Source organism: Glossina fuscipes, unplaced genomic scaffold, assembly GCF_014805625.2.
Source record: "Glossina fuscipes isolate IAEA_lab_2018 unplaced genomic scaffold, Yale_Gfus_2 2, whole genome shotgun sequence".
Taxonomy (NCBI): domain Eukaryota; kingdom Metazoa; phylum Arthropoda; class Insecta; order Diptera; family Glossinidae; genus Glossina; species Glossina fuscipes.
In genome coordinates, this window is record NW_023998416.1 from 18,481,607 (window position 1) to 18,496,048 (window position 14,442).

At 34.4% G+C, this 14,442-nt stretch overlaps 1 protein-coding gene across 1 annotated transcript; it reads right to left on the minus strand.

The window, feature by feature from the left end:
• Positions 1 to 6: 6 nt before the first annotated feature.
• Positions 7 to 13,687, minus strand: LOC119634207 (serine/threonine-protein kinase MARK2). The gene is made up of 7 exons (XM_038028242.1): positions 13,541 to 13,687; positions 5,348 to 5,447; positions 5,124 to 5,235; positions 4,865 to 5,021; positions 4,572 to 4,680; positions 974 to 1,216; positions 7 to 831 (listed from the first exon to the last, which is right to left on the minus strand). The coding sequence occupies exons 3-7, from the start codon at positions 5,177 to 5,179 to the stop codon at positions 44 to 46; spliced, it is 1,353 nt and encodes a 450-aa protein (XP_037884170.1). The 5' UTR covers positions 5,180 to 5,235; positions 5,348 to 5,447; positions 13,541 to 13,687; the 3' UTR covers positions 7 to 43.
• Between the last annotated feature and the right edge of the window lie 755 nt (positions 13,688 to 14,442).

Below are 14,442 nucleotides of genomic sequence, written 5' to 3' on the forward strand. Positions count from 1 at the left end.
AGAGAGAGAAAAAAATTTGTCGAGAGAGAAATTGCAGTGCTACCTATAGAATGCAGCAGGTTCGTTCAATTTTTCTATCGGCCTTTGGCATCTCTTGTAAAGCCATCTCAACATGTTTACGAGCCAGCCAAGATTGCTTTTGTAGACGATTGATAACAATACGATACGCTCCAATTATATCACTGCGTGGAGCGTTTGTGGAAGCTGACTTTAGCATATCACTCGTTATACCCAACTCTTGGAGTATTTGACGTGCTTCCTTTTCCAAAGGTGAAAGTATACTTTGATCGTCATTGCCATCGGTTGGTAACATTATAAAATTTCCTGTTTCCGTATCGTAATTTTTGAAAAGTGGACAATCCGCTGCTATAACTGCATTCCACTGATTCTTGCCATTTAACGAGCCATTGCATATTTGTTTTTCCTTTTCCGTTTCCATTGGCCCTACTTTCTTCTTTAAAGTACCGCATAGAAAGTTACGCTTTGGCGTTTCGTTACGTGATGTGTCTTTGTTAGGATCGGTAGGCATTTCTTTGGACAATTCAATAGGTTGCAAGAAATTATCAACAAAAAAGCCATCGTTACGTTTTGTATTCATGTTAATTGGCGGTTTATTTATGACCTCCATGTAACGATCACGCAACGAATATTGTTTACGAAGCCGACGCGACTTGGAACGAACCCAAAAAGCGGATCGTTTAACAGGTTTTGTGCGTAAATTAATTTCGTGTTGCATCAATTCCGCACTCAGTTTAGGTTGCGTAATAAATTGACTATTAAGCATGTCATCAATGGTGGGTCTGCGGACTGGTATATGAATTAAAATGCGTTCTACATGTTGCATCGGACAATAAAAGAAAACAAAATGAAGAATATATTAGGAATTTATATGAAAATGATTGGTACGAAGTAAATTTCGTTCGAAGATTTACTCATCGACAAGCAATTTTGTTATGTGTAATCTTTCACTTACGTATTAGTCTTATGCATGGCAGACTTAATTGGCCGGGCAAAAGGTAATCTCCTTTTAAAATGGCAGCCTTCAATCCTGGTATGGTGGGTGCTCTAAAGGGCATATTACCGACCACCATGAAATAGAGTAAAATGCCTAAGGCCCATACGTCCACCGGTGCTCCTATATAATGATCATCGGAGAATAACTCTGGCGCTGCATAAGGCGGTGAACCGCAAAATGTGTCTAATTTCTGATTTGCACCTGAATCGGGTAAAAGATTATTTAATTAAGGTAAAGATTTACATGAGTCTTTCTCGTTTACATATTTGTACCATAACTTTTTACTTCAAAAATATTGTATAATTGATATATTTCCTATATATTTTTATACACCTATTATTGTTATTATTAATTTTATTGTAATTTTAGCCAGAGAATACATTCTAAGACTAAAGTCTTAAAGCACTAGTATCTAAGGGTTTCGGCTTTATTAAAAACTCTACCGCACTTGAGGTTTGAACCCACGACCATTGAGTTGCTAGTCGAGACTCTTGCCTACCCGGCCACTCAGGCGGATTTTATACACCTACTACCCGCCTGATTGGCCAAGCAAGCGGGGGATCTCCACTAAAAACTCAAGTGCGTTGGAGTGTTCAATAAAAGCCGGCAACCTTAGCTAGCTTTTAAAGGGATATCGAGCTAGTAGGTATTGATATTGAGAAATAAAAACTTTTTCCACAAATTTTTCATTTCATTTGCTCTGCGATTAGCAGCGCGTAAAACTTATCACAATTGTAAAAGTTTATTAAACTTGATTTTTATTATGATAATTATAGACATTGTCCAGATAAGTTACCAATAAAAAGTAGTGTCTTTGGGCGTTTTAGCTATTTATAATCATTTTGAACGCAAACCTAAATATTCATACCATTGAACCCTAAGGAAACTCGAGGCTTAAAATGACGGAGATATAGTTGCCGCATTACTAAAGTGAACTTAATTAATAATATTTCTGTGCTCCGATTATTTCACTTTACTGATGAAAAACTGAAATTAAGAACTATGTAGATTACCTTCAAACAAATAGCAATAATTTGAAAATAGACTACAGAAAAATTTTCATTGTTCCTAAACATTTATTACTATTATTTATTTCTTGTACTCGGAGTAGCATTTTACGCAATAAAAATTTATTGTTTTATGTGTTTATTTGCTAATGTGAAAATGTTTACAATAAGGTTTTCCGAGGTAAAGCTGGAAGCTCGACTGACAAGAGAAGCTTTGTATTTTGTTCGAAGATGTTAATATACCACCGAACATAAAAATACTGCTTCATTTCATTTTCCGTGGAAAGAATATAACCATAATAATTGTCAGTGCTATTTAAGAATAACAGGCCAAGGTCATCATCATTTTTGAACGAATGAACGAATACTAACTGTAGGGAGAAAAAGTTTAATCAGTACATTGCGCAGAACAGTTTAATCATAAAATGTGATGAACATATTTTTCGCGACCCGCACAGGAATATCCAGAGTTCGGTAATATTTAATAATAAAATAAAACGATCATCTTCTTTTGATATTCTCGATATATCACTGGTGGCAAGAACTAGGTTATTTAAAGCAATTTTCGACATTATTAAAATATAATGAGTTGTGACGCCTCTTCACGTAAGTGAGACCTTATTCGCCCGGAAACATTTCAGCTAAAGCAATTTATATCTTTTACGACTCGTAAGGAACCACGTACAGGAAGGACAAGAATTATCGATTAAAAAAGTATTATGTCGAAATCAGTCGGATGTCAAATTTGATCTGCCTGCAAGGAAATAGTTAAAGAGCTTTACATTTATTACGGGATTGAAAAGATTCGGCTCTGATTTCGTAAGAAAGCAAATATAGAAAAAAAAACTAAAAACTTATTAGCTCAGCAAATTACTTTTGCGGCAGAACCACAAATTCCCGATAGTCATACCGGAGTTGATTCAATTTATATAAAGCGGAGAGCACTCCTACTCCCTTCATCTCTTATTCTCTGTATGGTTGTTTGTAATGATTTTGTAATTTACAAAGAGACCATAACCCGCATTAATTATGCTTAGGTTAAACCATCATCATTAGGTTTTTGTTGAAATGTACACAACATAATCTTCAGCTTCCGTCCGAAACGCGTTACTTTTCCTGCTGTTGAATCGTGACGGATGACAACTAATGAAGACGTTCAAGGTGCAAATACGTATAGCATTACAAATGGATAGCGACGATCAATCGGATTATTTAACGCGCTGCCGTTTGCCGTTGGGCGTACTAAATGCTTCCAATAATAATCAATAACTTAAGAATGTGAATGACATTAAAAGACAGCCGTTTGTTTAACGGAAAGAACTTTGTTAGTTAGTTTGTCGCCACGACGACGCTCAGTGTACCGCAGTCCAAGCAACTTTGGTACTTTTGAACTGGAACGTGCTACACTTTGTGCTGAATTCAATAGATATTTTTCATGATGATTAACACTGGCCTAGAGCAATAATTTGCTGTCCCTGCGAAAAGGGCTTTGATCATTTTTGCGATACTTATAATTCGGGGCCTTAAGGAGATAATAATTTAGGTAATGAATTTGTTGATTTTTCGCCCTATAAAGCATTGATTTTTGAAAACAACTTGTTCTGAAATAGCTTCAAAAGATTAGTGCACGAAGGTATCTAATGGAAGCTATACTGAGAAATAGGTAAAGGAATAATAAAACTTAAAACCATTTCGAATCAGTGGTCGAAAACTGACTGTCTCAAGTGAAAGTGTACTTTTAGATAAATTGCTTGCAGAACGAATGGATTGGAAAATTACTTTATTTACGTGCTTTTGTAGAGGTGTGGTAAAAACTAAAACTGATTTATTTATTTATTTATTTTTTTTTTCTTCAATTTAGCCAATCCCTCAGGGAATGTCCCCCTTCACGATTTTTGTAAAGGTACTACAACGCGGTACTACGATTTGGTCCATCTTCAATGCTAAAGCGTGCTTTGTTTCTACCAAATTTGAAGTCGATAACTTCATTTTTGCGGTCAGGATAAAATTTGTAACCGACATTCGAACATTCGATGGACATGCTTACATCGATGCAGAATTTGATGCTGATAAAAAATGTATATACCTTATGGTGGCTCTGAAGCTTCTTTCTGGGCGTTGTAAACGTTTTGACAAAATGAATGCATCCCTTCTCTCTCGGTAAGGGTATAAAAAGTGTCTTTATATTTCCGATAAGAAAATTTGGAAAACTCAAAATTGCTGCATCTGAATTGGATGGAATCTTAAATTTTTTCATTTGTAAAAATTGCTTTGGCTACATATTTGGTTGAATTACGACCAAATTTTTGCTAAGGAAACTTTCTCAATTTCAAACGTTCACTGTCACATATGGCTAAATCCATCTACACTAGTATACACTCAAGTCAAAGGTAATATGTTTCCATCTTGCAAGGGCATATCTCGTGTAGTCTTGGTAAAGGGTTTTGTGATATCTATTTGAGAAAAACTCATGCACATCCTGCCTGATTTGTCTGAGACAAAAATATATTATGTTTAGATAGTTTATAGGTCCATTATTTTGTACTCACCGTTTATTAATTGTGTGCTGAAACCGAAATCAGCCAATTTCAAGCGGTCTTCTGACAATAATAATACATTTTCCGCTTTTATGTCACGGTGAACAAAGCCTAAACTGTGCTATTTACCGAACACATCAGTAAAAAGGGAAAATAATAAGTATAAAGAAACAATAAACGCTTATATTCATGCATACAAGAATAGTGTTTAATAGGGCAGTAACTGTGTTACGTATAATTACAGATAATAATGCTTATGAAAGACAATACCTGTGGAGATGGCATATGAACATTTTTATACTAACCATATGCTTCACAGCCAACAACAATTGTTTAAATAAGGGCGATGCATGTATTTCTCGTAAGGGCCCACCTTGGGTAATATGATTGTACAATTCACCGCCACGTATCCATTCGGTAACCAAGTATACGCGACCCAATGTTTCGATAACTTCAAAAAGCCTTAATAAAAAGCCAAAAACCATAAGACATTAATGCAATAAGCGAAGTAATAGGGCATAGGACACATTGCCATCAAGTGAATGACATTGATGATGAGCATACCTTAAAATGTTAGGATGATGAACACATTCGAGTGTAGCTATTTCACTTGAAAGCATACGCAATGCTTTGGCATCCAAACCAGCGCGGTCAACTACTTTGATGGCTACTTTGTCTATGCGTGTAATTGTGGTTCAAAAAAAAAAAAAAAAAAAAAAGAAGCAAATTCATAAAACAACTTCCACTACGTTGCAATAACAAAAATTAATAAGCAAAGGTTTTTTTACCTCGCGTTAGCTGGTGCACGGCCAATTTCACTTTTGAAAAATTGCCGCGTCCTATGTCGCCACAAAATTTGTAGAGTCCTATGCGTCGGCCAATGGTAACCTGAAACAATTTTAAACATCAAATTATTATGCCTCTTAATGCATTTCTCTTTTTTTACCGAAATTAAACAAGTTCATATGTTTCGTTTGTAAATTTACTCAAAACTAATTACATTTTAAATACAATTTGTGTAGCCACAAATTTAATTCATATTTTATCCTCTTATCGATAATCAAGTTTCTAATACTTAATTGAAACTATTTGAATCATTTCATCAAAATTTCCTTAATTTATTGAAGAATGAATTTAAATATGTCTAAAGTACTTCATATGTAGGAACGTGTATCCAAGAAAATTAAAGTCGTCGCCATATCCTGAATACGCATCACTGCGAGTCAAAGAACTGCATCATTTTTTGGAAGTTGTTTGTCTGTTATAACGTCAATCGGTCACTTTTGCACAAATTTTATTATGTTATGCGATCATTCGTGTATTCATATGAATCAGTCGTGCCTATTTTCTTACTTGATTTGTGGGCATTGGCTTAAAACCTACCTACGAACTGTTTTTACCAATTTTCGTGATCGCGACAATTCGAGTAAGAGACGGACAGAGGGACATAAGTAGATCAAAGTAAGAGTGATAACGTCAACATTAATCAAACTAATCTCATATCCTTTGATGGATAATTCCAGCTAGAGATTACAAACATTTTATTTAACTAGACTAAGAGAAACGAACAGAAAATTCGATGCAACTGAAATCATTTTTTCTTTAAACGTTCTGTGCATGACTCTAGTCAAGGTAAGCTGCAATAGTCACTTAACAATATATGTGTAAATATATACAATGTATGTAAAGCTTGCGTCGTGCTTGTGTATAGATTCTAAGCACATGTAAACATGAATGTAAGTGCTTTCTGCAGATATTTACCAAATGTATTTGCTTTTCTACTGTCATTTTGTTATTACATAAACTATCTGATTTATATAGACCACAACAAATGGCTCAAGTTTCGTTCAAGTGCTGGTACGTGTATTTCGTCATCTATCTGTTGACAATTTTCAATTATCTCCTTCTATTGGTTCCGTTGCTCGCTTTAACCTGATTTATTAGTTCAATCAAAGTGGTGTAGTAAGAAGCGACAATGAACGCTGATGATTAAATGGACTCAGCGATGACCATCTATCAAGATTTATCTGATTGTGATTTCGATGCTGCAGGCAAAGTAATAAAATAATAATTCATTGTTTAATTTCGTTTGGCTTGAAACTTATAAGACATATTGAATTACTAGAGCTTTAAATTAAACCGTTTAAGGCAAAAGGAAAGAAATTACATATGTCTCCTAAATGTCCGCCAACAAGAACGAGTTATCAGTGTTATTCATTGACATACAATTTTTAACAATTCATTCACGTACATCAGAAAATTATTGTGTTTTCTTCTCTCACACTGGTTACACTGATCTATATGTATGACTAGGGGAAATGAATAGGTGCGAGCGCGATAGACAGTCACTACAGCTGCGGCCAATAGTAATTAAAGTATGATCCTACCAAACTGTCGGAAGTAGAAAGATAAAGTGAAGTAAGCTGAAACAATATTCAGAATAATCGGGAAAAACCCGATTCATCAAAATCTACTCAGGCTGATGGAAAGTGGCAAAGGAAAACAGAAAATGTGTTCGAGGAATGTTTTGTCTTAATATAGCGATGTCATGATAAATCTAGAAGCGTGAGTGAGTATAAATAAATAACAACCCACTCTCCCCCGATGGTTATGCACGAAATAACTTTAAAATCCGAAAAATCTGTGAACATATTTATGGCCACTTTCATTTCATTAATTAAGTAAATTCAATTACAGAGATATCTTCTGCCGAATACAAAGCCTAATACTATATGGACTAAAAAAAAAGATACAAATTTTGTGACTACGTGACAGTAGAGAAAAAAAAAACCCACAAGCATTGACAGCTAAAGTTACGGATTGCGAGATATGAATTTTTTATTAACATATTGATGAATGTTGAGTGATTGAATTCTACCGCTTGTCAATTTTCATGCGAATTATGTTTCATTGAATTTTGTGTAACCTTAACATATTAATGGCAATTAGCTGTAAAATTCCATCGGCATTATCATAGATGTTATGGCATTCACTGTATATATGCAACTGTATTATAGCTGCCCTTACCATATATTTCTAATCAGGTTTCGACTATCACAGCTAATTTTGAAATGAATTGATTGACAATTTTTGGATATCACTGAAATTTGTACTGCCCGTCAACATATTAACAGATCGTTAGGCAGGCTCCAATAAGCGTATATTATTTCTCGTAACACAGGGGAACAAGCGTCACTGTTTGTTGGTCTAAACAAGAACATTGCACATAGAGATTCACTTTATCTCCCAACGATATGTAGACCGATGAATTTCAGTCTAATTCCTTGCGAAGGAAAGATCACATTCCAAACCATATAAGGCAAACAATAAGAACGTCAATCTGACAGCTGTAAACAGGGGGAGCAATAAAATTGCGGCTGCCTGGTCGGTGTCGATAGACCATAGCTGTAGTGAGCGTTCAGCCGGCAAAACCAAAACACTTACTACTTACCCACTCCATATTTCCTTCTGTTTCCACGGTTCTTTATTCTGTTGTTTATTGTAGATATGTTTTTGAACCGATCCGAACTATTTTCGGACTGAATGTGAAGGTAATCTCAACGATCATCGAGTTCGCAGGTTCTCGGAAAAATGTTTACTGAACCGAAGTTATGGGCAAATATTTGAAAAGATCGCCGATGTCTTCCGAGATGGTTTCAGTTGCTTCTACATTATGGGCGTGTTAAGCCGATTCAGAAAGTTTAAATGTCAAATTGACGGGCTTTCGAAGAAATAGATATGCGACGCCTAGAAATAACAAAATCGCCATTATCCCGAAAAGAAGAGGAGATATACATAATTGCTTTATTATATCATTAAAAACAAACATAAAATATATAAAGACATCCTCGTCCTTGTGTAGAATTTTTAAGCTTAAGTGTCAAAGAATCATCAAAACCTCGTGCTAAGCATAGGACTGCGCTTAAAGTGTTGCGCTTATAAAGTGCTATTGCGCATGTTTCCCACATTACGTCTTAAAAATTATGTAAAAATATGATTTAATGACCAATTTATTGTTTGGTGCATATAAAAAAACCACTGTACGTATCCTCCGATATTTGAAAAGTCCGTTTTTTTTTTTCAATACAACTCGTGCAATTAAATGTGTTGGGATACATTAATTATAACCTGTCGGAGATTGTTTCATGCAAGTGTAGGCTAGTAACGGATACAAAAATTTATGTAAGTCGAATCAATTTCCGCATCACCTAGAGTTTCATTTTACTATAAGATAATGTGCGGATCATGCGTATTTCTCAATGGAGTACATTTGTTAAGATATGATTTTATTGTTGATCAATTTTCACACTAATGTTACATTTGTAACTCGGAGGAGAACGCGGAAATTAAGCAAACCGAAATTAAACAAACAAGTTAATCATTAATTGCCAAGAGACTGACAGTAATGCCAGAATTTCATCATTTATAGAAAAACTAAATGAGTCTTTCTCCTGTGGGACAGAAAAAATTTTGCTAAAATTAGCAAAAAATTTAATTGAGTAACAAAAGCACATATAATGTTAGAAGCGTACCTGCAAATTTACATATTGACTTAAATTACAGACAATCAGTGACCAATGCAATGTGATCGTTTGTTATGTTAGTATGTAATCTTACTCTATGGACAAAAGTTAAATACTACGTATAGTGGTATACGTATTGCATAATTACTCACTTTGTCATCACATCTGTTTTGCTAAATAAAATTATATCCTTGATGTTCTTAATATTGCGTGTACTTCTATATCAACAGAGAATGTTGTTAGGAAGAGTCAATCATTGGAGAGATTATTATCAAAACTCTAGAAAAGTTTGCATAAAGTGTTTGCATAAGGTGTCGAGATGACGAGACAAAAGTCTTGTTTCATAAACATACGAGTACCATATTTTTTGTGACCGAATTCGTCGATAATGTTCCCTAAACTCTGGATATTCAAGTGGGTGATGTGAATTCATTATTCGGCTTGCACATCCGATCTTTATTTTGGTTTATTTGCTTTACTATTTTATTCTGACTCTACATTTTTTTATTGAACATTATTGCGAATAGCAAACGATTTAGAACGCGAATGTGTAAGATCGTAAAACAACGTCGGTACAATATAATTCTCTTATCGGGCAAGAACAATGATTGTGGCAAGTGAACCTCAGTAACAATATAGTTGTCCAGTGACGAAAACTCCACCATAATAGTGCGGTCAAAAAAAAACATATGCGATAGTATTGTAATGGAAAAGAAGAAGAAGCAGAAGAGGTATTTCAAAACCGATATTTCGTCTCTTATGAAGGTTTTTAGAGACATTTGCGGTATTAGATGATCAGTTGTAAGGCTTAAAGAGACTTTCTCTGTCAAATGTTAAAAGCTGGACTATTCGATCAGTTATAAGGATTAGAGTGTTCTGCAGTAATATCTGTATTACGGCCAATTTAGATGATACGTGAAGAGATACGTGTCAAAGAATCATATTCCTGGTTAACAGTGGTTTAACAGAATGAGTGCAGTGTTTCCAGCGATCTAGACGGCTATATTTTGGAACAATTTCTGGAAACTACTGGCAAAAGTATTAAATTCTGTTGCAACACTTTTCTACTTTTTTCTAGAATCACTTGAAGAAAACTGTGTATTTATTCAATCTCATTAGAATTAAGAAATTCATCTGCAACTCAAGAAAAGAGACAGTTTATAATTAATAGCACATCTTAAAATGTTACGTTAAGAATAATAAGGCAATTGCGGTGATTAAGTGCTACTTGTCACTTTCATTTGTTTAAAAAGCACGCTACTTGTTTTTCTAGCTGCTGCTTTTTGCATTCGCAATAGTGCATCTATGGAAAGAAATAATTATTATGTCATTCATTACACAATTAATTAATTAATTAATTAATTAATTATTTAGAAAGAAAAACAAACAAAAAAAAAAAAAGAAAATTTAATCCCTGGACTTATGTGTATAATACAGATTATGTGTATTCCAGATAACGATGATATATAATTTTGATATATGCAATTGGATGTATGTGTTCATCATCGTCAAATATATTGGTATATTTAGTGCACTACCGGTAAGAATAGTCAAACAGCACTGTACATTTAGTATATACAGTGTGCAAAATGGAAAAAAAAAAAAGATGTAAAGAATGTGCCGCATAAGATATCACGACAAGAATTTCATTTCATTTTTTATTGTTACGAATATCCCATAGTTGACAAAATGAGTCTGCATGAAAACTAATCAGCTTTCTAAGAAACCAAATTATAACAAATAAAAAAATTATATTCGGTCGTGACCGAATTTTTGATGTCCATCACCCTTGTCATACTCTATAACGTTGAATGAGTGCGGATGATTTTTTCTTTTCTCAGAATAAAACAGTGCAGATTCATGTTGTGTATGTGTTTTACTTTGTAAGTAACACAACAAGCAAAAAAAAAAAAAAAAAACGGAAAGCGAAGGTGTTCACAGGCTTCGTTGCATAGACGTGTGGTCGTTATTGTCATGTCCTTTGGCTCGTTGGAATCATTTTTAAATTGCTTTGTGAATTTGTAAGAAATAATTTTATTTTTGCGAACGAGAGAATGTTTACATCAGATACCACAACGTGCTTTAATATACACTTTATTCTTAACAAAAGCTCAAGGAAGGATTCTTTGGCTTTAAAAGCTAATTAGTGCAGCGTAATGAATGGGAAAACGTATCTTTGCAGTGGTGATGCAGCAGCGAAACGACGGGACCTACAATCATTTCCAAGCTATCATCAAATTTATTTGTTTTGAAGAGCCTTCAACATGTGCAACAAGTAAGACAAGCAAAGAAAATTGTATTCAATCGTGAGCGAATCTTTCAAACATTTTTCATAAGAAGCAAAAAACAGGGAAAGCTGACTTGTTTACAATTCGTTCGTGTTCGCATAGGCCTGCGGGTCTTTGATCCGTTTGGGGTATTTTCATATTACTTTGCAAATTTGTAGACGATGTTCATTTTTGCGATAGATGGACGGACAAATATGCTTGAAACAAAATGAATCCTTGCCATTTGCGTTAAGGAATTTATCGTAAGAGCTGTGCATGTTTCACTACCACTACGTAAAAGGAAATTACTATTAATAGCTTGTAGTCTTTGCTTGAGAAAGTTGTTGATACTCAAAGCATCAGTTTTTTAACAAAGTTAAGCAACGATTGTATTGTATTTTCAATAGCCTTGTTAAACGATTGCCGCTATCCGTCTCTCAACAAGCTTTCGCTTCTATAAGACTTTGTGAATTAGAATCCTATGGAAAAATATGAATGAGACGTTTGTAGTCTAATTCAATGCATACCATAAAAAATGTTCGCTGCAATGCTCGAGCATTGCCGATGTCATGCCTACACAATCCCATAAACTAAAATAGTCATCTATTGAAGTCATCTAGCGTGTGTGTGATGTCAGATTATGCGCCGTCAAGTTCGGCCGGTTTGAACCCTTTTTGCTGTTAGTGTTACACTCAAATAATTTGTTAAAGATCTTAAGTTGTTTGCCTCCTTTAAATATAGTTTTAAGTAATAATTCAAGTTTCTTATGTAAAATAATATTATTGTAGTTAATATATCTAATAGTATAACTATGTACTATGGTATCATAAGATAACACAACTATAATTACATGATTCATTTAGGAGGAATGCTAATGGGAGATGAATTGCAAATAAACAGAATTGAATTGAAAACATAACACTTTTGGTGCGAAATCTTTGCAAACCTTGGTGGCTCGCAGCGAATCCCGTATGCCAAAAAAAAGGGGTTTTGTTAAGCACACAAAACAGACCGAGAATTTCTTGAGTTTCGGTGATTGCTAGCGACAAATATATCACTAAAATTAGGAGGATGGTGCTCGTGCGGCTGATGCCTAAAAACCTTAATATCTTCCACTATTCTGCAATGGAAAACTCAATTGTGAGCGTGAATACGGCACTTGTTGCTTTTGTTTTTTCTTCTTTTAGGAGAAATACTTACCATTATTCACCATTTATTCACCATTCATGAGTTCGACCAACTTTCGAAAATTACTCTTCTGCTGAAAGCCTTTGATGCCTGTCAGAGGAAGGCATGAATAGTCGAGTAGGCCAGAATCGCGCAGAGTAGAGTTTTACTGTGTTCGTAGCCTATAGCGAGTGCTCAGTTGGCAAAGACATTAACTCTTACCGGTTGGTTGGGAACACGCCCACTGGAATGCGGCCATCCCCCATTCTATTTCTCTACCGCCCACTTCTTTCTGACCGTCACCATGTGATACGAATAAGAAAAATCCTCTGATTAAAAAATTCACGAACACTATTGCATTCAATATATTAATTCATGTTTAATTTCGGAAACTTTTTGCACTGTGTGCACTTATTTGAAATAATAAACTATGTATGATAGTACGGTCATAAAGAGGTAGAGAATATTTTCACGAGAACAATGAAATGGCAGACAATACAAGCTTGTGATGGCAAAAATATTTATATCATTGTAGTAGAAATGTTTTTCAACACAAAAAACCAATTTGTGAGAAAGTAAACACAGTCAAGCGCATAGCTTATGTAAGTGTCGAACAAAGCGAAAGGTAATATCAGACATGTTATATATTATATGTTCGATATTGTGTTAGCCAGAGAAAGGTAATTGAATTAAATTGACATAAAAGCAAACATTGTATATATACGCAGACAGAAAGGCTCTTTTTTGCAACGCTACACACAATGGGGCTAATGACTCAATTGCAAAGAACGGAATTGTGGAAGAGGTGCAAAACGAGAAAAATAGAAAATATGCGAAAAAAATGACCGATTATCCGCAAAGTGAAGTTCAAGAACCTTGAACCCTAACATAAATATTATAAATTACGCTACAATGTATATAATATATATATAAAATGTTTAACTTGTAAAGAGAGCTAAGAAAAACAAAAAATCCAAGAGATTTGTGTTAATTTAAAAAAAAAAAAGATTTTATTGAAACTTACCTCGTGTCCACATCTTGGATCGCATTGCAGAGCTTTAGTAAGCCTCTGATAGGGCGGCGTTTGATTTGAACACGTTGGCAGTGGCGCTGACTCTTTATGTGTATCACCGTGGGTATCCACGACGGCTTCTTTTATTTCGTTTAACGGTTTTTAGATCTTTTTGGGAAATCCTTTAAAGAAAATTTTTTTAGTCAATTTCTGTGGTCTTAAATTGTGCGCCATCTATATTCTACATAAAAATTTGTATGCTTTCTCTCTCTCTCTCTTAGTTTTTCTTTTCAACTTACACATGCACAATACACTGCTTAGAACAATGCTTGCTTCTTTATATAAATATATATGCCTGTATATATATATATATATATATTATGTATATTTATATATATAACGATTCTTTGATCTCCTTGAAACAATATTTGATATGGTTTCGTGTATATATCATTTGTTTTCTCATTTAACTTTGGTGATTGTTTACAGCACCTTTATTCCGACCGTATTATTTATTGTATACGCTATATCTTTTATCTCTCGTATCTGAAATGAAAAAGTGAGAAAAAAAAAAAGGAAGAAGGTTTTTATACAACAAACTCGAGGAAATTAATTCAATTAGAAAAACTTGTTCTTTAGACGTGATTGTTTGTTACATGATATGTTTTGTAAAGACAAGAGGAAGACTAAGTAAGCAAGTAAGCAAAAAAGTAGACATTCAATGTAGACATTCTAATGTATCGCCAAAGGAATCTTTCTCAAGTAAGAGACTTTTTCAATGTGTTTGTCAACGTCGAAATTGGGCTCCAAGTCCAAACCGTATTTGCAATGTAGCGCTTCTATCTTTGCTATGCTATACTACACCTCAAATTTCAAAAGCTCGTTGAGACCTTGCATTCACTCCTATCTCTCGC